The sequence below is a fragment of the Crotalus tigris genome, unplaced genomic scaffold (assembly GCF_016545835.1).
Source record: "Crotalus tigris isolate CLP2741 ecotype Arizona unplaced genomic scaffold, ASM1654583v1 scf7180000019364.2947544272:3078424, whole genome shotgun sequence".
Classification (NCBI taxonomy): Eukaryota; Metazoa; Chordata; class Lepidosauria; order Squamata; family Viperidae; genus Crotalus; species Crotalus tigris.
The window spans coordinates 1,507,651-1,531,514 of NW_024097500.1; the positions used below are offsets into that span (position 1 = coordinate 1,507,651).

Below are 23,864 nucleotides of genomic sequence, written 5' to 3' on the forward strand. Positions count from 1 at the left end.
TTAAAAGAAAATCGTCTACTGAAAAAGTATCACCAGAATTACCGCACCAGGCCTTGGGAGAAGCAACAGAACCATTTCAAGCCGTTGCCAAGAACCCAAGATGTGATCCTTGGGCTGTCCAGTCAGACAAAGCTGTTTTGCCTTTGGCGACTCCTTCCTCCAGGCTGGAGACCCTGGAATGAGTCAGACGGCTCCTCGGTGCCTATGTGCCTCCCTGCCATTTCCTTTCCCTGGAAGGACCAATTTGTTCTCCTCTGCAGAGCATCTTTGGAGAAGGTGAGAAAGCTGCTGGACAGCCAACGTCCATAGGTCACTGGACTCCTCCTTGCGAATATCTCAGAACAACCCCTAAACATCAGCCGGGACTTGCTCTCCTGTCATAGAGCAGGCAGATTTCTGGGGCACATCTGACGGATTCCGATGGCCCATCTCCTGGGCTTCTTATGAACAAATCCAGGAAACTATGATGTGGCATCAACTGTGCCTCCTTTGACTGGAGATTTGCAGAAACCAGGCAGCTTCTCGGCCAGTCCCAGGCCAAGCCTTGCTCCTTCACATCCCTGTCTCCCCTGGACAAACTGCTCCTGCTCAGGGAGGCTCTGCTCTTGGGCCCCTTTTCCACAGAAAGAGACCCCCATCTGATGAGGCTCTGCTTCTCAGTCCGGCAGGGAATAATGATGCAAACAGGGCAGAGAGTGTTTTACTTCAGATTGAATCTACATCACATGGACTTAGCGAGTGTGTCACGACTCAAAATGAGGAAAACACAGAAATCTTAACCACCGACATTTTGGACATGACATCTGGCCTCCCTCTCTCGTCCTCCTCCTCTCTCCGCCCTCTCCCTCCCCGTCTCCCCCACCTCCTCCCCCTCCCACTGCTACTCTCTCTCCTCCTCTGCTCCTCTCCCTCTCCCACCTTCCTCTCCCCCCTCTCCCTCTCCTCTGCCATCCCTTCCTCTCTCCCCTCCTCCCCCCTCCTCCGTCTCTTCTTTCTCCCCTCTCCTCCTTCATCTCTCTCCCTCCACCCTCCCTCCTCTGCCGTCTCTCTCCTCTCCTCTCGCCCTCTCTCCCCTTCTCTCTCCTCTCCCCTCCCACTACCCCCTCTCCCCGCGCTTCCCTACTCTTCCCACTCTCCCCCGCACCTCTCTCTCCCTCTCTCTTCCCCCCGCCTCCCCTCCCTCTCTCTCTCCTACCTCTTCTCGCCTCATCATCAGCCCTCCTCCCCCTCTCTCTTCTCTCCCCTCTCCCCCTCTCTCCTCTCTCCTCTCTCCTCTCTCCCCTCTCTCTTCTCTCCTCTCCCCCTCTCCCCTCTCCCCTCTCCTCTCTCCTTTCTTCTCTCTCCCCTCTCTCTTCTCTCTTCTCTCCTCTCCCCCCTCTCCCCTCTCCTCTCTCCTCTCTCATCTCTCCCCTCTCCCCTCTCTCCTCTCCCCTCTTCTCTCCTCATCCTCCCTCCTGTCTCTCCACCCCCCCCCCTCCTCTCCCTCCTTCCCACTCTCTCCCTCCCTCTCTCTCGCCTCTTCCTCTTCTCTCCTCACCCCCCTCTCCCCACACCCTCTCTCTCCTCTCTCCCTCTCCTGCTCTCCCGGGCTTCCACTCCGCTCTCTCTCCCTCCTCTCTTACCGCTCTCTCCCCTCCCTTCTCCCTCCCCCTCTCTCCTCCTCCCCGCTCCTCCACCTCGTCACTCTCCCCCCTCTCCCCTCTCTTCTCTCTCCTCCCCTCCACTCCTCTCCTCCTCCCCGTCTCTCCACCTCCCTCCCCCCTCTCTCTCACTCTCCCTCTACTCATCTCTCTTCTCTCCTTCCCCCCCCAACCACTGATGTAAAGAATATATTACTATTTACATTTGGTAACACACACGCACACGCACACGCCGGCAACTGACTTGTATACTTCTAAGAAAACCTGATTCTCCTGGTGGTTCCAGCAAGGCTGGGAAGGGGCTTCGGGGGGGGGGGGCATTCCTCTTCCTACACCATCCAAAGCCAGGCTGGTTGCTGCTTCAGCGGCTTCACCAGACCTCCATGGAAAGCCTGGAGTGCACGATCCACCTGGCTGGCCCTGAAGTTTCCTCAGCTCCAGTGAGGCAGCGTAGACCCATATGAGCTCCCTATTGGAGTCTTCACTGCTCTTAACTTTTGCTGGTGGAATGGCAGTCTCCCAGGTGCTGCCGAGGAGCAGAAGTTGCCTTGCCCTGTCTCCCCAGGCAAGGTCCCTAAGCCCCTCGCTCGCTCGGGGGCCCTGTGAGTAAGATCTCTCACACCTTTTTGCTGTTCAGCTCATCTGGGTCTGGCTCTGGGTCCCACGGCTGCCCCTCTCCCTCCTCTGGCTGCTCTTCCCGCTGGGCTGGGGCCTCCTCCAACCAGTTTTGCTCTGGCCCCGCCGCCTCCTCCTCGCTCACTGCCAGGAGCTCCCCCCCGGGGGAGAAGCCCTTGAGGCCCCCTTCTTCCATGCTGAGCAGTTCCTCACTGGGGAGCTGGTTGCCAGGCTGGTCCCCGTGGAAGCAGATGGCCAAAGAGGACAAGGATTCCACGAGGCCTGTACCGGAGGCCACATCCAACTGGCTGTTCCCCTCTGCAAGGCAAACAGAAGGGAGACCGTCACGGGCAGATCTCTGGCCAGGACCCCAGTACAGCAGGGTCTCTGCAGCACCTGCAGCCAGAGGGGATCAAACACCCTCGAAACCCCTCTGGCGTGAGCAGCCCCACTCCCTGCCGCTGCACTGGCTGCCCGAGTGCTCACAGCTGCAAAAGAACTGCTTGCCAGAATCTGGCACTGTTGCCACCCTTTCAGTTCCCTGAACCAGCCATCGCCCCCTGGCGAGACACTGGTGGGCTGCCCCATCCTCCAGCCCCCTCAAAGCCTTCCTTTCCCATCCTCCAGCATAGGGCAACAGCCACCTGTTCCCTCCTTTGCAGAAGTGGTGGGCAAGCAGGGCACCAACTGCAGTGGCCTCCCCTGGTTCCATTCTGCTCACCAGCTTTACACAGCTGCCCAACTCACAAACCCCAAAACTGCATGGCTCAAATCAGACGGACACCAGTACAGAAGAAACACAGAACACAGCCAAGGCTGGCCCACCATCCTCCCCCTCCCCCCAATCATTTCAGACGGATGCAGCCAGCACCCTGGCCCCACTTGCAGCTCAGAGGTCTGGGTGGGCAAAGAAGCCATTGCTCCTGGGGCCTCTGGAGGCCTTTAGCCCACCATGGCAGCAGCTCTTTTGTAAGGCTTTCTGCCCTTGTTGGAAATTCATGGCTGCTGGGGTGCCCACATTACGGCACGGGCTTCCTTCAGAGAAAAGCTTCGGCTCATCCAACAGCAATCTTGAGCTGCACTCGGAGCAAGGCCAGCAAATTTAGCCAAGGGGACTCTCACAAACTGTTTCTTGGTCTGTCAACCTTGGTGCCAACAGATGGGAAGGTGGGGAGGATATAGACGGAATCAGGACTGCTCCCTCAGGTGGTTTGTGAGCCCAGCATGGAGATCACACAGCGGGGTTCTTCTCAGATGTTGCTCCTTCCCTTGCCTACCTGCTGTCCGGTGTTGGTGCTGCAGTTTTAGCTGACTTCCAGCCGAAGTATTGCTCAAGCACGGAGACCAACAAGAGCTTTGTGGTTGGCTCATAAATGAGGTTACAGACCTCGGAGGGAGCTGACATTCCCAATTAAGACTGAAACAGAGGCTGCTGAGACAAGCCAGCTCTTCCAATTGACTCTTGTGATTTGTGAGATAAAAACTTTCAGCTCTTACTCCAATCCAGTGATGGCTAACCTTTTAGAGTCCAAGTGCCCAAACTGCAACCCAAAACCCACTTATTTATCGCAAAGTGCCAGGGCTGCATTGTGGTGCCCTCAGGGGGGACGTTAGGGCGTGGCCTCCTGGGTGGGCATGGCTGCAGTGGTCACAGCAGACTGGGTGAGCATGGCCAGGGCCAGTCCCTTGCCATCTCAAGGGCATTCTTGGGAGGCTGCTTGCTTGCTTACTTCCTGCCCTGTTGCTTCCAAACGCCATGTGCCCGCTACTCTGGTGAACTCTGCTGGGTCAACGGCACGCGTGCCCACAGAGAGGGCTCTGAGTGCCGCCTCTGGCACACGTGCCATAGGTTCGCCACCACTGCCCTAGCCCTAAGTGGAATTTTCCTCCTATGGGATTTTCCCATGTATTTTACCAGGAAACATAGATAGGGCAGGCTAGAAAAGTCAGTGCCCTCCTAACCATACCCAAGCATTCCGCGTTTGTTGGCGATGTCCATTTTTCTCTATGAGTTCATGTTGACCTAATCCTAACCCTAAGTGGAATTTTCCTCCTGTGGGATTTTCCCATGTATTTTATCAGGAAACATAGATAGGGCAGGATAGAAAAGTCAGTGCCCTCCTAACCATACCCAAGCATTCCGAGTTTGTTGGCGATGTCCATTTTTCTCTAGGAGTTCATGGTGACCTAACCCTACCCTAAGGGGAATTTCCTCCTATGGGATTTCCCACCATGTAATTTTAACCAGGAAACTAGATAGGGCAGCCTATAAAGTCAGTGGCCCTCCTAACCATACCCAGCAATCTGATTTGTTGGCGATGTCCCGTTTTCCTCTAGGACGTTCAGGGTTACCTAACCCTAACCCTAAGTGGAATTTTCCTCTTAATGGGATTTCTCATGTATTTTTACCAGTAAACTAGATAGGGCAGCTAGAAAAGTCAGTGCCCTCCTAACCCTAGCCAGCATTCCGATTTGTTGGTCATGTCCATTTTTTCTCTATGAGTTCATGTTGACCTAACCCTAACCCTAAGTGGAATTTTTTTTTCCTATTGGATTTTCCCATGTAATTTTAACTCATGGAACATAGTAGTGCAGGCTAGAAAAGTCATTGCCCTCCTAACCCTTAAATAAAAAACATAAGAACCGCAAGGCACTCCGAGTTTGTTGGCGATGTCCATTTTTCTCTATGAGTTCATGTTGACCTAACCCTAACCCTAAGTGGAATTTTCCTCCAAAGGGATTTTCCCATGTATTTTACTAGGAAACATAGATAGGGCAGGTTAGAAAAGTCAGTGCCCTCCTAACCATACCCAAGCACTCTGAATTTGTTGGCGATGTCCATTTTGCTCTAGGACTTCATGGTGACCTAATCCTAGCCCAGTGATGGCGAACCTTTTAGAGACCAAGTACCTAAACTGCAATCCAAAACCCACTTATTTATCGCAAAGTGCCAGGGCTGCATCAGCATTGTGGTGCCCTCAGGGGGGATGTGGGCGGCATAGCCCACTGGGTGGGCATGGCTGCAGTGATCACAGCAGACTGGTTGAGGATGGCCAGGGCCAGTCCCTTGCCATCTCAAGGGCATTCCTGGGAGGCCACCACTGCTTGCTTGCTCACTTCCTACTCTGTTGCTTCCAAACGCCATGTGCCCGCTACTCTGGTGAACTCCGCTGGGTCAATGGCACGCATGCCCACAGAGAGGGCTCTGAATGCCGCCTCTGGCATGCGTGCCATAGGTTCGCCACCACTGCCCCAATCGAATCATGATTCCCCCCTTGAGCTGTAGCAGCATCCAGGATTTGCCGGACACTTAATCGTCATTCACTGATATCTGACACTCCTTTGACCAACTCCAGAGGTGATGGGGAAGATTTTGGGACTCTAAAACTTGCCCAACAAAAGCAACCCCTCTGGGGAGTTGAATTCTGGAGACATTTTTGCCATTTGGGCTCCCCTGATAGATTAAGGAGGACCCCAGGGACTGTAAGTAACATATGGAGCCAATTAAATAACCACAATGCTGCTTGTTTTCTCTTAGCATCTCTAGCATCTCTTTGGATGTCCTCCTGCTTCGGTATCCATTAGCCACTAGTAATACAGGAATTTCAGAAAACTCACAGCTCCTATGTCTGCCTTTTTCACTTGCTCTGTTCAACCCTACAAGGAGCTGTCTCTCCTGTCTACCAATGGCACAGTGCAAAGAGGAACCAAGCTTTGGGTCCAGAGCTGTATCATCTGGGTTCAGACCCAGCCCAGGGCCCCCCTCCCCTCCCCCAAGGGGGTTACCTGTGCAGGGCCTCGACTGGGGGACGGGGCAGCTCCCAGACAGAGCAGTCAAGAAATCGCTGACCTGGCGAAGGGAGAGGCAGTTGTGCAGCGTCTCCAGTGGGTAGATACTGGGCACCATGGAGCAGCCTTCGAACCCTGCAGACCAAACAGAGCAACCTCAGTGCCGTGGAGTCTCACCCACCGGCCTGCTTCCACTCTAGTCACTCCAAATGTCAGCAGAAGCAGCAGCTCTGATTCTTTCTGAGCCTCTTGGGCAATAGACATGGAGCTCCAGTCCCCAAGGCAAAGGCCAAAGCAGCAGAGCTAACAGCTTTCCCTTCGCACTGGGGGCTGAGGGGGGGTGTGCATCTGCCTCCCAGACCCCGTCATTCGGGGAGGGCTGCTCCAGGATGGGGCAACTGGAGACCCAGCTGCAACCTTAGTGCTTCTGGTCCAGAAACTCTTGGGACAGTCCAGGAAATGTAAACGCAGCAGCAGCAGCAGCAGCAGCAGCAGCAGCAGCAGCAGCAGGGAACAGGGCCTGTCTGCAGATGTCCCCCCCTCTTATCCAGACGGGCTGTCCTGCGTAAAAGCCCAGGTCTCATTTGCTGCCTTTGTTTACATTCGTGGTGTTTCTATTGCTTTGTGCCATTTCTTCCTGTTTCATCCTAGAGAAAATCTGTTCAGGAGGTTAATGCTGGAAGGGCCGTACTATCTGGGGTGAATCCAGACGTGCAGAGCTAACCCTGGGAGCAGCTACTGGGGGAAGGCAGAGGCCATGACAGGCTGCCTCTCCTTTGCATCCTTTCATCAAAAGTGATCGGAGGCTTTTTGAAAGGCGGCTTTGTGCTCTAAGGGAAGAGCACTGAAATTGAGTTTGTAAACACAAGTCACAAGGGACCTCCCGGCCAACAGGAGAGCCCCCCCACCCATTGCAACGGGGGGGGGGGAAGCAATGTCATGGGAGGCTTCGCTGCCTTTCTTCTGATTTGGGTAGGAATTCCTGAAACAAGATGGCTGAGCAGGACGGCTGGGATGCTCCTCAGCTGGCACACAGCAGAACAAATAGACCCACAAAAAGCCGGATGGACACACTTGCTACTTATACAAATAGGGAAACAGATCACAACCATACACATTTTTTTAGGGGGGGAGGGGGACAAGAAATGGAATGAGAAATGCACATGGGGGAAATTATAGCTCAATGCCCGTTTCCTAAAAAAATGAAAACACTTTAAGGAAAGGAGATTTTTACCTGTGTTATATCTGGCAAAATAACAAAACCAGCCAAGGGTCATTGGTTGGTTTTTTTTTTTGTGGCTCCCTAGACCAAGGCTGCAACCTGGAACTACGGAGAAACCTCCTGAAAGTTAGAACAATTAACCAGTAGAACAACCTGCCTCCAGAAGCGGTGAATGCTCCAACAGTTGAAGTTTTTAAGAAGAGACTGGACGGCCATTTGTCCAAAATGGTATAGGGTTTCCTGCCTGAGTAGGGGGTTGGACTAGATGACCTCCAAGGTCCCTTCCAACGTTGTTGTTGTTGTTGTTATTATTATACTACCCCGTTTCAAAGGAGTTCTTGACCAAGTGAAGGCCCCATTCCTGTTCTGGAAACTGACCTCCTCCCACGTCCTTCCCCATCTGTGGTCCAGAAAAACGCTTCTGCGCTAAGGCAAAGGGGCTTCAAAATGAACTGGGGGTTTGTGTGCCTTCTGCCAGACCTCCGCAGGGCAGGAAATGCTTCCCCCTCCTCAAAGTCAAGTCTCCTTCCAACTGAGCTCAATCCCTAGTGACTTTGTCCGTGGGTCAGTGGACATAATTTCTTATGTCCCTTAAGTACGCCCTCATTGTGGCGCCCAAGTGACCCTTCTCCCCTCCTTCTGAGAAAAGCAGACAGTTATCACAGTTATTGTGAGGCAACGTAACATGACACAACACAACCAGTCACAAAAACGGAGCAAGAGGTGAGGACACAGCAAGTGCAAGGGAGGGATAGCTGAGAAGAAAGTCTCAAATTAAGAAGCAAACGTACCATTAGTTGGATGCTTTGCAAATGACACAGAAAATCTCTTTATGGCTGGCATAGACAAGAGCTCTGGGGAAACAAGAAAAAACATCCCTTGAATTTGGGGAGGAGGGGCGGTTGGCCTCTGCCAAAGCTGCAGCTGCTGCTGGTGGGGACGCATGAGGGAGGGGCAGGAAAGGGGGAGAGAAGCCGAGGAGAAGCCAGGCTAAGCTCACTGGATCCCCGAACTGCACTGAAAGGCCAGGGCTATAAAAGGCAGGACAGCGTCTTCAGAACTGGAGACCCAAGCCCAGCCTTGAAGGAAAGGAGACAGAGACTCCATTTGCCTCTCTTCCCAGGCCTCTTCACGGCTTCAGGCACTAAGAAATGTAGTTAACAGCCAGTCCCAGGAGATGCCAACCATGTCTGCATCCTTTCCCTTCCCTTCCCTGCCAGCCAAGCTCAACCGGGGTCTGCACTCCAAATGCTGGCCAAGCCAACAGCCCACGACAGGCAGAAGGTTAAGGTATATTTATAAGAGGCAGAGTTCGTTTGTAGTCTTATTCTGGTCAATTTATGATTTTGGCATGTTATATGAACCCAGAAAGTGGGTTAATTCAGTAGCCACCACACCAACTATGCCGGGATTGCCTCTGTGTCTAATTTCTCCCTTCGGTCCTGTCCAATTCCACAACAAAATCCAGAGGACTCTGACATCGCCCTTGGCAATGTAAGCGCCACTTTCGGCATCAGAGGTCTGAAATCTGAAGAGAACCAGGCACTCCCTCGATGGCCCTTCATGCCCTACTTCTCCAGGACCTTCAGAGCTCTTGAAGGATTTCCAAACTGAACTCTTTAGATTAACAACAGGCAACCCAAATTCAGACCAACTGATCCTTTGCTTGAAGAGGTTCAAGACAGAAAGAGGGTCTTCCTTATAGATCCTGAAAGGAGCTGCAGGATTAGGGGAGGGGAGGGGTACAACTCTTGCTTGCTCACTGCAGAAATTGACATGAAAACCTCCCCCTCCCCCCCGCAGATGTTGCCTCCGTTGGGACCCCTTGAGGGAAGGGGAAGCCACCTCTGTCCCCAAGTAGTTGGTTCCCTCTTGAATTCCTAACATTCAGAGTCAACTTTGCCTGTGAACTTTTGTCCATTATCATGTGCTGAGGAACATCTACAAAACAGCTGCTGGGTTCTTTTGGATGAATTGCCCAATTTTTCCTGGGTTTCTTTGGGCACGGGAGCCACATCTACTGTCCCCCAGTGACCTCCCCCATGCTTCTTTGAACAGCTGCCAGGCACAAGCAGTAGCCTCGGGGCAGAAGGGAGGAGCCAGTCCTTCCCCATATCTGCCTTTTGACTAGAAAGGGGCTGGCAGCAACCCTCCCCAGCCTCAACGCCCAGGAGGACCCTGGTTCCCTGGCCCAGAATCAGAAGGTGCACCTACCTTCTTTGTACAGAAAGCTGGAGACAAACTTTTTCCCATGGCTGCGCGCGTAGTCCTGAAGATTTGGGGCACTGGAGGAGCCCCCCAGGACTGTGGTGCTGAAGAGCCTTGAGCACGGTGACCCTGGAAAGGAGAGCAGGATCAGATTTCTTCACCTCTCATTCATAAGCAAGAAATCCATCTGCATGATGGGAAGCCCCCCCCCCCAATCTGCCAGAGGATAGCTCAAGACCCAGGAGGCCGTGGGGGAGGCCTCTTGCCAGCTGTAGGACAGGAGATGTCTCCAAGCTTTGGGCCAGCCAGAAACAAATGGATGGTGGCTGTCCTTGCCTTGTGCTCAAAGGGCATCGGCAAAAAAGAGTCATGGAGCACGACTGGTGCTGGGTGGGGAGCAATAATGGAAACGGAGGGGAATTTTTCCCTTTGGAACCCCTGGCCAGGAAAAAATAGAAGGACGCAGCTCTCATTGGTTCCGGTACTCAAGAAACTGCCCCTGCGCCTAGGAGGAGCTCACAGGAATCTTGGGCATTAATGCCTTTCAAAAGCAGCGTCTCGGAAAGAGGCCCTTCGTGCAGGAGGCCTCCTTCCTGGGCCAGACAACCAACTGGCAGCCTTGTTGAGCAGGCCGTTGGTCCCGGTTCTACCAGGCCTCACTGCTCCCCGAAAGAAGGCTGCTCCCCAGCAGGTGCTTGGGAGATTCCTGGCCACGGGCCAAGCCCCTGAACAGCCCAGCAGCACAAGCAGACCGGTGATGCCCAGCGGGGGCCAGGCACCCCAGCAGCCTTCCAAGGTAGTCCAGCCAACGTGGCTGCCTTCCCAGGCTATGTACAAATGGGAGAGACTGGGGTTGAGGGTCAATCCTCTCAAAGGAAGAGGAAGAGGCAGGAGAACAAAGGAAGGTCCTCCTCTTCAACTGAGAAGGGGCATCTTCCTGAGCTGGGATTATCACTAACTTCTCCTCACTCGGCCAGTCTAACTCCAACCTTCACAGAAGGAAAGGTTCCTTGGTTTGAGGGTGGACAAACCAGCAGACTTCCCCACAATTCTTCGTCTTCAGCAGGAGCCCCCCCCACCTTCTCAGCTGGACCAGAGCCACTTCAGGGGCTAACAGATGCTGCTCCTGCTTCCCGTGTCTCAGCTTCCCCAGCCTCCCTGTAAGGGCTGCTCCCCTCTCTGCTGGCTCCCTCAGCACTGGACTCAGGGCAAGGGTTCAGGGCTGCCACATGTCAGGCCAGCCTAAGAGGAAGCAAAAAGGGACTTTCATGCTTTCTACCTAAGCCGCTCTGTTTCCCCTCTGACGAATGCCTGGCGTAGGAAAAGAGCCGATACCCGCTGGATTTGGATGACTCGGACAGCACCTGCAGAAAGGAAATGTTTATAAAGCAAACGGAGCCCCAATTCTTCAAAGGAAGAGAGCGCTTCCCCAGGGCCGCCCCTGCCTGGGCTGCAGCTGAAATGCATTGCTCTCCCTCCTCTTCCTGCTCCCCCACTCACCTCCATGGAGCCCGTCTTGCGGTTCCGGATCAAGGGTGACCGGCGCTGGACGCAGACCGGCTCCAAAGGCTGCGGGGATTGTGTCTCGGCCCTGTCTGTCTCGTCGCTGACCTTGGCTTCGGCCAGGTCCTCCAGACTCCCCTGCTCCGGCTTTCTGGCCTCCTTCTGTAAGAGAGCTGAGGTTGTGATGCTCGAAGCAGTGGAAGCCTCTCTCTCTGGGCACGGAAGCTGCATTGCTAGCAATGGGGAAGGAGAAGCAAGCTGGCCAGCTTTGGGCTGCCGAGACAGAAGAGCTCTCCTTCCTTGCTTTTGCAGCTTGGTTGAGGAAAAGAGGGATAAAAATATTGTTGGAGTAACAAGAAAAGGCTGCAGCTGCTTCTCTGCCCTCTGTGTGACAGGAGGCCCCCTGCCTCGGCATCCAGCAGACCCCTGAAGAGGGGAGGTTCCCTGGGTACAAGTTCACCTCTGCAGAGGCTGGTCGAAAGCCGCATCCCGCTGGCGCACTGCCTTCCTCCTCGCAACCTTTCACTCCGGGACTGAAATGCAGCTCCACGTGGAACCTCTCCTCAGACGATGGGTCCTGCAGAGGCCACACCGTGGATGAGACGGGGCCAAGTGCTGGGCTGGCCCAGCTCTGGTCGGCCCCGCCCTCACCTTGTTGTTATCCTCGTACAGCATAATGACAATCTGAGTCATGTAGTTCAGCTCCGAAATGGCCCCCAGGTAGTCCATGGCCCTCTTCCACTGGGCATCTTTCGAGGCCTGGCACGGAAAGGAGCAGGTGAGGGAGGCCAGGTTGAAGCCCTGGCAAAGCTGGGCAGGGAGTCCTGAGCAAGGGGGCCTTGGGGAGTTGCTGCTGCCTTCCCACCTCTCCTGACTGGCCTCTGGCAAAGGCAGCTTCCCTTCCTTCCACAGCCCCACAGGACTCCAAAGCCCATCACGCTGTCAGCTGCCCCTCAGGAGACCAGGGGGCTGAACAGGGAGCCACCAAAGACTGGCCGTCTCCAGCACAAGTGCCCCAGTCCTTGAAACAGGAGGGCTCCAGGCTCAGAAGCCTTTGTCAGTGGGGCTCGTGCTGAGAAATGGAGCCAAAGCTCTGTGCACCCCCAAAGTGTACTGGTGGTTGCTCCCCACTTACATCCAGCAGGCCTCCATAGCGGAAGATGCTAAGCAGGGAATGGACATGGCTCTCGCTGGTGAAGTACAAACGTGTCCGGACATGGCGCCCTGGAGACAGGACTCCCCTGGAATACCTGCAAACAGACCAGCCGGGCAGCAAGAGTCGCCCTGCTGGGCTGGGTCACAAAGACACCCAAGGCCCACTGCAAGTGTGGGAGAAAGGAACACAAAGCAGCATCCGCTGGCTTCCCGTATTCAGACAACCCAGCCTAAGCCCACCCTGTCGCCCTGCCTGGGGCATCTGCCCACTTCTTACAAAGGGTGCAGCTTGTTGACAGACTCATCCTCGTGGGTTCGCTGCAGATCCAGCTGGATCTTCTTGATGAGGGGCAGGCAAAATCCCACTGCAATCTCCAGCTTCTCCTGCTGACTGATGCCGTACTCCTGCGAAAGGCCAGAGCGTTTGCAGGGCAGCCTCAGCACCGCCTGACGGTGGGGCTCTGCGGCCGAGGGGCGCCCCATACCTGGGGGATCACGATGTCTGCCAGCGCCTTAGAGCGCCTGAGCAGCTCAAGGGTGCCTTCCAGCTGCAGGGCAGCGTTGTGCTGGATGTCGTACTTGACACAGTCGTAGACGTCGGGGATCTTGCTGATATCGTAACGTCGGTTCTTCAGCTGGAAGTCCTGCTCCAGCTTCCTCCAGCGCTGCAGCATCAGCTCCAGGGTCTCGCTGTGGTAGAGCTGCAAGTCTGCCAAGCCAGAGCAACCCATCAGTGCCGGGTGAAGGGACAGATCAGCTGAACCCTGTATGGCCACTTGCAAGAGCAGTGGCAGACCGGCCGTTTCTTACAACCCCAGGATGTCCGTAAGCAGCGACCCCCAACTACTCCTGCCCAAGCACCACACTTGGCTTTGGGAGCAAAGAAAAGCTGGGAGAGCAGAGGAGCAACCCCCCCCCTTTGGAGAGAGGAGCCCAATTCAAGGCCTCCTGAGCCCGGTGCATTGTTCACACTCCTTGCTGCCCCCAGGACTTTGCCCCTTGACATGAGCTACTCTTAGGCCAGGGATAGGCAACTTGGCTCTTTTATGACTTGTGGACTTCAACTCCTAGAATTCCTGAACTAGCATGGCTGGTTCAGGAATTCTGGGTGTTGGAGTCCTGCCTACCCCTGTCTTAGACCTTCAAGAGTTTTATTAGAAAAACAATGAAGAGCCACCATCTCAGAAGCTGCCCACTGTGGCACGGGCCAGATGCACGCAGCTCCCGCTTTTCTCTGCTGCAAAGGAACTGACTCTCATACCGGCAGACTTGGGGTCTTCCAGACGCCTCTGGATCTGGGAAGTGAGGCTCTCAATCAGCTGAAAGACTTGTTCACAGGTCTCCACTGGATTCCCAATTATCCCCATGGACTTGATGAGCGAAGCACTGCCTGTGGGTGCCAGCTGGAAAGAAATCAAAGCAAAGGATCAACAGTGCCCTTGGCAGACCAGGCTGCTACCCAGATTCAGGCCAACTGGCTCCATCATGCTGAGAGAGAGAGAGAGAGAGAGAGAGAGAGAGAGAGAGAGAGAGAGAGAGAGAGAGAGAGAGAGAGAGAGAGAGAGCGCCTTCCTTCAGCCAGAGCAGCAGCAAAAGGCCACAAAAGCCCGATGGAACAACCTTTGGCTGCCTGTCTACCTGCTACTAAAGTTTAGCACCCCCAGCCTTTTCGCTGGAATAGGGGTGCCTACAAAAGCCTTTCTGAAGGCCGAAGAAGTGCTCCTCCATCACCTTCTCATAGTCCTCCGCGCAGAACGAGGCGTCTTTCTGCATGATCTCCCGCAGACGAGCCTTCACTCGGTGCTGGCAACTGCTGAGGGAGTCACTGTCACTATCCAGCAGGCCGTTCATGTTGGCGCTCTTCACCATTTGCACTAGGATGGGCGTCAGCTCCCCCTCCAGAGCAAGGAGGCCCTGTGGGAAGACACGGCTTCAGCCTCTCCTCCCCCCCACTCTGCAAAAGAAGCCCCTGCAGGGCCCCTGCTCTAGCCAGGCAGAGTGCTGGGGGCACACGGAGGATCAGGAAGGGACCTGAGCCCTCCTACGGCCCCTGCTGGCCAGACTGGAACCCCCCCCCCTCCAGGAACCTTTGCAAATGCTGCTGCCGTCATCTGGACTCTGCCCTCATCAGAGGCGTAGATCTTGAGATCGTGGCGGTAGGTGCTGTGCAACCGAAGGAGGCCACAGCCTGGAAAACCAGCATAGTCTCCTGGACAGGAAAGAGAAACCCTGTGGCCATTCCAGAAGTGCGGGCATTTCGTTTTCACAGTGCCCTCTCCAAAGGGCAGAAAATCCACTGGGCAGGCAGGGTTGCCGGGGCGTCTGGCGCCACTAAACAGTGCTGCAGGTCAGAGTGTTGGAAGAAACAGCATTTCCGGGCAGATGAAAAGGAGACGGGATGGACAGGAAGAGCCACAGACATCCAACTGGAGAAGCAACCCAAAACTTCACAGCACATGCCCCAAAATCTTCTTTGCAAGCACCAAAGAAGCTTGTGGCCCACCTGTCCAGTTTCCAATCACCATCATTCTTCTCTCTGCCTTCTGCTGTTTGCTGACTGGCCATCCCAGGCAGATTCGGGGGTTCTTTTCTGCTTTGAGACCAGCAGCTGGGCTGCAGGCATAGGACCAAAGGACCCCACCTAAGGTGGCTACCAAGATGCTGTCAGCTGCCGTCTCTGTCTTTCCCTCCAAGAACCAGCGTGCAAAGCCCAGACTCACCTTGGCCCCCTGGATACATGCAGCGGAAGGCTCGGCCCAGCTCCTCCGCTTGCACTCTGCCTGCAGGAGTCAGCTCACCCCCCCACTTCAGCACCAGGAGCAAGGACGGGGAGGCTTCCTTGAGATCTGCACACAGCAGAGAACTAGAGTCACCTCCTTCCACGGTTGGGGTGGAATAGCAATAGCAATAACACCTGGACCTACAGTATACACCGCTTCACAGTGCTTTACAACCCTCTCAAAGCGGTTTACAGAGTCAGCCTATTGTCCGCAACAATCTGGGTCCTCATTTTACTGACCTCGGAAGGACGGAAGGCTGAGTTAACCTTGAGCTGGTGAGGATCGAACTGCCAAACTGCTGGCAGTCGGCAGTCAGCAGAATTACCCTGCAATACTGCATTCTAACCACTGTGCCACCAGGGCTTTTGAATGAAGACTTACCGCCCACTCCTCAACCACCAGACCAGAGCAGAGGGGCAAGAACTGGTGAAACAGGATGGGGGGGGAGGACGAAGGAAAGTTGCCAAGTGCTTCTGAGGCCTGGAAGTTGCACAAAAGCAACCTCAGTTCTGCCCCCCCCAATCCTCTTCAGTTGGCACTTTCCCCCTAAGTGGGGATTATTTGGCAAGTGTGGTGGGGAGGGGGAAGCAGTGGCTCCCCTTCCCCACAAGGGTTGGCATTTCAACTGAAGCATTCTCAGTTTACATTCTCCATTTCTTCATTGCATGAATGAGTGAAACTGGCCTCCATCAGTCCACCACCCAGAATGCCCCTCCTTTGTCTATAGAAACGTGCGTGCAATTAGGATCTTCATCCTGCAAGGTTGGCAGGGCTCTTCCGCAACCCCCATTCTCACCCACCGCTGCCTTCATGCCCCTCCCCCACCGCAAGACCTCAATACCTGCCTTCCTCATCACTGGATGCCTTCAGGTGCCCACGAGGCAGGTAGGTCAGCTGCACTTTGCGGTTGATTCCAGAAAAGTGCCCATACCTGCCAGAATAACAAAGGACCACAATTCTGCGCTTGAAATGTCTGGCTTTACGCACCACGCCTGAAGTGGAGAAGCTGCCAGGCTGCCCACCTCCCTCCGCCCTGCCCAGGCCTCTGTTGTGGCGCAAGAGGAAATGCCCTCCACTCTGGGGACATGCGTGGAGGTGCAAGAATTGCTTGCAATGTTGATCTTACTCTCCCAGAGATTTGGGGGGGACAGAGGGGCCATGGAGACAAGTCCCTGCTCACATCTCCAACACGGTCTTCAGCTGCTCCAGTTTCGACTTTTGCTCCTCTGCCACGGCGTCTCCGAGGGTGCCCTGCTCCTGCACCAGCAGCCGAGCAATATCCAGCACCTCCTGTCGGGGCAAAGGCTTGCTCAGGTCTGTGGGCCCAAGGGCTCTAGGAATCAAAGGCACAGGCTCCTTAGCCGTGTCTCTCAGCCATCCGGCCACCCCCTCCAGGTAGGCAGGCACAAGATCGGCCAACAGAGGGGGAGAGTTTCACCTGCATGGCTCGTCTACGACCAGAGGGAGCCCCAAACTCACCTGAAGCTGCTCCGGCTTTTTCAGCTTCAGCTTCCCAGTCTTGTAGCCCTCGTATTTTTCAAACAGAACAAAGAACCTGGCGACAGCAGAAGCAAAGCGGGTGATTGACATTGTCGGTTGTTTGCCACATTTATGCATGCTCTTTCTCTGGAGCTCATTTTGTCCTGGAACTTTTTTATCCTTCTGAAGGGGCCCTGGCTCCAAGACACCCAGGGACTCCACCATACCTGGGATGTTTCACTTCCATCTTCATCTTCTGCTTGGGGGTCCGATCACCATGCCTTATAACTGCAATCACACACCGTAGCTCCATCCTGCAAGAGAGATGCTTCAGCTCATAGGATGCCCTTCCACCATTCCTTCCCTCCTACTATGACCAACACCTAGGAGATCCCAAGGTCTCAGAAAATGTTGCTCCATTTTTTTCACCATCCCCAACAAGCAGGGAAAGAGAACAGCTGGAACATCCTGCTCTGGGCTCTCCCGCCATGCTGGCTGGCCTGGCCTCCCCCTCCTTGTGCCTCCCACAGCTGAGCCTCAGGACTTGGGCCCTGGTTTCAATTTAACTGCAGGGCCTGCTGTGGGCCTTCAGCCTAGAAGGGATCCCTCCAGAATCTTAGGCCAAAGAAGAGGGAAGGCCGGAATTTCACCTGAACTGTTTTTGTCCTGAGCGCTTCAGGGAATGAAGCTGAGACGTTTTCTATAGCCAGAAGCTCCTGCGCATTAATACCAACTCCACGTTGTTATCATAAAATCCAACAACACTGCAAATAGGGCCCCAAACCTACGTGGTCTTTCTAAAAAAGAATGTGCCTCCTACTGACAGGCCAACCTCGGGAACCGTCACCACAAGCAGTGGCCAGAGAGGGAAGTATGGTCAGCACAGCCAACACTAACATTGTCCCTGAAGTGGTGGGCACAATGGGGATGTCCTCTGCTTCAGTGGGGATGGACCAGGGGATCTGGAACTGGGGGGCCATTTCACGCATGATGATGTTCCTGACAGAGAGAGGAGGGATTGGTTGGAAACCACCTTCCCCAGTTCTGCGGTAGGATCACCAGCCCGAGGCAGACTGGATTCAGACCAATCGTGCTCCTTCCAGGAGGAGACAATCAATCGAAGCACCACATACCCAAGGAGCTTGGCACAGTCGTCATAGTACTTCATAGAGTTCTTCACAAAACTGAAGCCGTTGACATCACAGACGAAGGACTGGCCGTTGGCCCGCAGTAAGTCAAAGCCGCACACGGTCTGCTGCAAAGGATAAGACAAGACTCAATGGAAGTGGCACACGGGCCTCTTTGTGGCATTCTACCAACAGTAGTAACCCCTCAGCCCCATTTCTCTGTCAGCTTTAGCAGGGAGATGCAGGGACTGGGCGAAGCAGCACCTAAAGCGTGACACTTCAGAGCCAGGGAAGCACATTCCTCTGTTTGGGGAGGGGAGGGTGGCTCCAAGCCCTGTCCAGGCATTCCAGGCCTCGGCAACAAGAGTTAACAACTTCAGGGAGGGCTCCAGGAGGCCACAGGTCAGAGGGAAAGACTAACCTTGAAGGCCACACAGACTTTTCGGGCCACCAGCTTTTCTATGGCTGTTAACATAACTGGGTAGCGGATCTCCTTTCCTTCGCTATCCCGTTCCACCTTCCCATCAAGAGCAGGGGACTTCCGTGCCTCGGCATGAGCATAGTCGGGACCCACCGTGTAGACCTGAATGAAAGAGCACCAGCAGTCAACAAACTCAGAGCTGCCAAGAGGACTCAAAGGAACCTGGGTAACCAGGCTGTCTGCCCAACTCAGAGGGCTCCTCTCAGCAGGTCCCCAGAAACACCCCCTTCTACCTTGACATCTGTGCCATCTGTAGGCATGAACTCCTCATAAATATATGATCCAGTCTTCCGTACGCTGCTCTCTGGAGAGTAGACGCTGCTGCGGCTCCCAATCTGAAACAGTTGAGGAACTCAGCTAGAGATGCATGCTCACCTCAGTAGAGACGGGCCACGAGTCCCAGAGCATCTGACTCCTCACACAGAGGAGCAAAAGACACCTACATCTGGACAGCAAGGGCTCAGGCCAGGCAACTGATTCAAACTGGACTGCACAAGCAATGGGCAAGTGCAGCATGCATGAACCTCCACTTGTATGAGTGGTGGACAAGCTCCACTCACAGAAGCAGAGGGCACTTGCGTGTGAAGCTCTATTCATGTGAATGGAGCTTCATGCACGAGCACTTTCTGCTCACGCAAGTGAAGCTTTTCCCACAAGCACAAGCACTCTCTGCTCAAGCGCCCTCCACTTAGGCAAGTGGACCTTCACACACAAGTATCCACTGCTTGTGCAAGTGGAGTTCGCGTGGGTCTGCCACTCACACCAATGGAGCTGGGCGCATGCTTGTGCACCTACCACTCACACACCCTCCCCCATGCCAAAGTGGAAAGCTTGGGGACTTCTGCCTTATGCCACTACTTATTTCCCACCAATGGTGTTTAAAATGGAAAAGATGAAGGCATTACTGTTGTTCAATAAAACTAAAGTACATTCCTATGTATATCACATCATTATCTTCATTTCAGCCGAGCCAAATCCAAATGGCTTTAATCAAAATCTTCCTGGAATTCAGATTTCCACTTTACTGAATATTCAAAGGAAGCAAAGGTGTCCTGGAAATGACTATTACCTTAACTTCTCAAATTTGGCACCTGAAAAGGGACCCAACCACAATGAATTGGAAGACTCTGGTGCCAATGAATCACCCCTTCAATATTTGACATTGATTGTACTGTTCTCACTCTTTGCCTTGGGATTACTGCTTTGGGCTTAACTGTAAAAAAGTATTATTCACACAATCTCCTGAAAAAAAGTCACCCAAGGCCTTATAGATCCCAGAGGCATCGGAATTCAGTAGAGATGATAGCCAGGTACTAGTTGCAAATGCCACTCATCAGACAAAGCTTCCCCAGCCAAAGCCACAGCCTTCTCACCTTGCGGAAAAGGCGCTGGCTGCCCCCACCAGCCGAAGAGGGATAGTAGATGTAGACGTTGTGGTCCTCAGCACTGACTGGCTTTTCCACAAAGGGCTTGGGGAAAATGGCCCCGTTGACCTCCACGTGGTCCTCTCCCTCCACCAGGCTGCACTCTGCCCAAAAATACAGGCCCTTCAGAGACAGGAAGCTGACCCCCCCAACTTCTCTTTCTTGGGGAGCCATGGAGCCTCCAGACTTTTCCAGACACCCAGCATCCTCCTTGGAGGAGGCTGGGACTGGCTGAGAGTGGCAGGGAGGGGGAAAGGATGGAAAGCCACTATGCAAAGCGGTTGCACTAAGAGGGGCAGGGGGCACGTCCTGCTGCATCGAGAGAGTTCAGAGGAATTGGGCACACCTGAAGATGAGGTTAGGGGGCTAACTGATGGTGAGTGGGTAAAGGTAAACACGTAGCCTAACAGAGGATCAAGAAAAACATCATCAGTGCTAGTCTAGTTTGATGATGTGACCTAAGTTGGGTAATGAAACATCTGCAAGAAAACAGCCAAGGTCAGAGAACACCAAAGACCCCCCATTTTAACCCCGAGTTACAAATATTCTCCTTCACTGATTAAGGAAAAGACCCTCTTTAGTAGCCATCACCCTGCAAATCTGAGTTCTGAGCTCTTCTGATGCTTCTTCACGCACAAGACGGAGGCCACTTCCTCTCCTGAGGGCATCGGCCACTGGCCCAGGGCGCCTGATGCCAAGGCTCTCCTGGCAAGGCCCTGGGCAACAAAGGAAACGGCCCTGCACAACATGGTACCAGAGTCATCCATTTTCTAGGTTTTCCCAATGCCTCTTAGCCCTCCCCAAGAAGGTTGCCCAAATACAGCCACGCGATGTGCGTTCTCAGTCCCTGGTCTACTTCCGGGTGTTTAAGAGCAGCAAAGGGCGCAACTTCCTGCTCATCTGGCAACTGACCCACTTGCCTTGCCTCCAAAGCACCCTGCCTGCCCCACTCACCCTCTGGGCGATCAGGGTCCCGGTTGAGCACCGCATAACGAGGCAGGTCGACCCCCTCTTCCTGCAGGATCCGGTAGACCTCCCGCCTACAGAGGACAGGAACACAGGCAGGATTCTCTGGGTGAGGGAGGTGGCCGATTCTGACCTTCCTGCTTCCTGGGTCCACCCGGATGGCCAGAGCACATTTGGATCACAGGATACGCTAAGGATTTGACTCCGCTCCAGTCTGCCTTGCTCTTCTCTGGTGATGGTGGTAGCCTAGTTAACTAAATTCTGGCTTTTAAGCTGCTTCCACCCAAAACAGCCCAAAGATCGGTGGAAGATCGTGGTGCAGATCCGGCCTGCTGTTGGAGGCATAACACGCCATGCAGCCCATAATAACCCAACAAGGTTGTCCACCTCCACCACCCTACCTGTCCTGGATGTAATATTGCATATCAAGGTCGTTAATCAGAAAAGGGTTGCGGAGTTTGGCGTAAGCAACGGCTTTGTCCAGAGGAAACCCTGGAAGATTTGGGAGGAAAAACGTGTTCACCACGAGCTGAGGACCCAGGCCAGGAAGAGGAGCCGGGACATCAACGGGCCAACCTTTGGAGTGGAAGGAGACCAGGCAGTCGCAGGCCGGCCACTTCTCCACTGGCTCGTTCAGGATGACGTCTTCCCCCATGATCACCACCGCGATGTATTCAAACTTGCACAGCCGCTCCAGGATTTGGGTCATGGGCTTCGATTTGGACTTTTTGGTCATGGCGCAAATGCCAACCACAATCTGCCGTTCTGGAGGCTGCGAGAGAGTCGTAGTAGCAGCAGCGTCATCTTGGGCAGTGGGTGGTCTGGCAGAACTGGCCTCCTCCATAAACCCAGGCACAAAAGCAAAACAAGGGGGGGGGACTATTCCCACGAAAACACATGCAGGCCGGAAGTAACAAGGACTTCCAGGAGGAGAAGAAGGGAACCCGCCAGGCAGAACCCCCCCTTCTAGATGCCCTCAGAAACACAAGAGGAGCATCCCCCCCACCCCCGGTGCCCCCTCAGGGGGACTTCCCACCGCCTCCAAGCCAGCAGGGCTCCTTCTAAGGCAGGCAGAGCAAGACTCTTCCTCCTCCTCCTCACCGACTCCTCCTCCTCCTCCTCCTCATCCTCAAAGAAGCGCAGCTCCTCCATCTTCAGGTCTGCTCCCAGGAAGTCCACCTCCTCATCTCGGGAGCCCACGAAGAACTTAGCCGCGGAAGCGCCCTCCTTCAGCTCGGCCCTCCCGGACGACATGCCAGAGCGCGCAGCCAACCATCCCGCTCTGCAACGAGCAGGCCGGCGTCACCAGCGGCCGCCCAAGCGGCCCCGGCCTCCCGCCGGCGCCTTACATTGCCGCATCCTTCGGGCTGCGGACGGACTCCGGAGGCGGAAGAGGGCCGAGCGGGGCCCGGCCTGCCCGGACGCAATTCGCAGCCCGCGCTGACGACGAGCCTTCGGCCAGCAGGGCCGCGGGAGCCACCCGGAAGCGCGCGCGCCCAGTCCGGCCCGGCCTGACCCAGCGGCCGCCGGGCGGGGAGGCGCTTGGCTAGCCCGAGGCGCCGCCCGGCACCGCCCACGAAGGGAAGGCCGCCGCCGCCCCCCGCCCTCCCCGGGCAGCCCAGAGCCGCGCCCGGCGGGAAGAAGCGGCTCCCGCGGAAATTCGCCCCGCGGTCCGCCCCGCCCCGAGAGGCGGCCCCAGCGCCCCCTCGCCTCCCCTCCGCTCCCCGTGCGCGCGCGCGCGTGTGCCTGCCCTGGCCCGGCCGCGCGCCACTGGCCGAGCTCTTGAGGCGGCGCCGGAGCAGCCGAGCAGAGCGAGCCTTCCCCCGCAGCTGCTCCGGACTCCGACGCGCACCGCGCTCCCGAGCAGGGCCGTCGCCCTCCCGCCCCGCCGAGGGCACGAGGGGCGGCGGGCGAGGCCCGGAGGCAGCAGGGAGAGGAGGCGGCGGCGTCTCCGGGCGAAATGCGGCGCGCCCGCTTCTCGCAGCCGTCGGAGAGCGGGCCGGCTCCACTCCGGGCAGAAGCGAGGCGAGGGCGGAGTAACCCTGAGCCAAGCTGTGCTGGCGAAGGGCTCCAAAGGTCGCTGAGCGTAGCGCTCACCTTGACACACCTGCCCGGGGGAAACAAAGTCTAGCCACACCTGGGAGCAGCGGAGTTGCCAGGAAATGCCTCCCAGGACTCCAGGTGGGAGGCCAGCCCCGCCCCTCCGGTTCCAAGGAGTTCGGAATTTCCCTGGCTCTCTTCTTAACTCTCAACACGTCTCTAACCTGGCCTGATTTATGGCCGCGGTTCACTGCTTCACCTGCCCTTCGTGGCATCGGTTTTGCGTTCTCTCCGTTCCTTCTGCCTCTTCGTCTTTAAGAAAAATGTTGAATGCTTTGAGGAAATTGGAAGGACGCCTTGTGCATCACAAGTTCCTCACCGCCAGCGTTGGTGAGGGAACAGGACGAACCGGAGGAGGGAGGGAGGGAACCAGTCAGCTGCAAATGTGTGTGTGTGTGTGGGGGAGGAAATGCAAGCTCAGGTGGGCGTTCTAAGATTTGGTGGTGGACAAGAATGAGGGGTCCTTGGGTCACCCTGAGCTTGCTTATTTTCTTACAGATGTTTCAAGACCCAGACTAGGCAGCACTACAAGAAAAAAAAAAACAAGCTCAGAGAGCCCCAAGGACCTCTTGCTAGCAAACTGGGGGAGAAATCTGACATGCCAAATATGTAGGAGGGGGTGGAGATGGGCTCTACACCACCCTGCTTGACCAGTCAGTCCTCTTTTCCCATGGGGAGGGGGGCAGTCAACCAGATGAGCCCAGAATCGGCTGCGTCCAGCCTGTGGGCATCTCTGCCCTTGGGATAAGGCTCCCCGTGCACTAGAAGAAAGAGGGAGCAGCCCGCAAAGGGGTCTGCAGGGAAAGGGCCGGGTGGGGCGCTGCGTCTGGCGGATCTGCTCAGCGTTTCTCAGCGCAGCCTCTGGCTTCTCCTTTTTCCTGGGAATGTCAGTTTTGGGTCGGGGGACGGGAGCTTGGATGAGAATCCCATTATACAAAGAAACTTCATTCATGGCTGTTCAATATCTTGGTGAACAAACCAGATCATCTCGGCGTCAAAGTAATTGCGGAAGTGCACAGGGGATCGTTGGGCTGCTTGTCCCTTCGGTTGCTTTATTCTCCTCCGCGTGGAGTCCCGGTGCTGGGGGTGCCCAGCCGGGAGCGGGGAGGAAGGCAGCAGGTACCAGCCAGCCTCGCCCAAGGGGAAATGCTCCAGAACAGCCAGATTCCGATACCGCCACCGCGCTCGCGAGCCGCGCTAGAAGAGGAGCACCGCTGGGCCCAGGACACAGCCGCGGGGCTGCGGGGCGGGCTGGCTTTGGGCTCCGGTCTTCACGTAGGTCCCACTAAGCCCTGGGGGGGGGAGTCCCGCCGCGGCAGCCTCTGGGCGGCCTGGCAAGAGCCGCGGCTGCGGCAACTCGGGGCCCGGCGGTAAG

General features: G+C 55.5%; 1 protein-coding gene across 3 annotated transcripts; it reads right to left on the reverse strand.

Moving 5' to 3' along the window:
- Positions 1-1,805: 1,805 nt before the first annotated feature.
- PPIP5K1 (diphosphoinositol pentakisphosphate kinase 1) lies at positions 1,806-22,857 on the reverse strand. 3 transcript variants are annotated; one of them, XM_039361991.1, is made up of 29 exons: positions 22,654-22,857; positions 21,491-21,671; positions 20,966-21,161; positions 20,791-20,881; positions 20,378-20,463; positions 19,373-19,527; positions 18,233-18,334; positions 17,940-18,101; positions 17,525-17,646; positions 17,289-17,390; positions 16,619-16,705; positions 16,392-16,467; positions 16,093-16,202; positions 15,758-15,843; positions 14,853-14,978; positions 14,220-14,341; positions 13,864-14,046; positions 13,394-13,535; positions 12,618-12,841; positions 12,410-12,537; positions 12,113-12,227; positions 11,629-11,736; positions 11,438-11,554; positions 10,975-11,139; positions 10,754-10,838; positions 9,481-9,603; positions 8,058-8,120; positions 6,042-6,179; positions 1,806-2,573 (listed from the first exon to the last, which is right to left on the reverse strand). In XM_039361991.1, the coding sequence occupies exons 2-29, from the start codon at positions 21,641-21,643 to the stop codon at positions 2,257-2,259; spliced, it is 3,684 nt and encodes a 1,227-aa protein (XP_039217925.1). In that variant the 5' UTR covers positions 21,644-21,671; positions 22,654-22,857; the 3' UTR covers positions 1,806-2,256. The 3 variants fall into 3 exon arrangements, with proteins under 3 accessions (XP_039217925.1, XP_039217924.1, XP_039217926.1); XM_039361990.1 differs by lacking the exon at positions 22,654-22,857 and adding an exon at positions 22,487-22,610; XM_039361992.1 differs by lacking the exons at positions 8,058-8,120; positions 22,654-22,857 and having other exon boundaries at positions 21,491-22,035.
- Between the last annotated feature and the right edge of the window lie 1,007 nt (positions 22,858-23,864).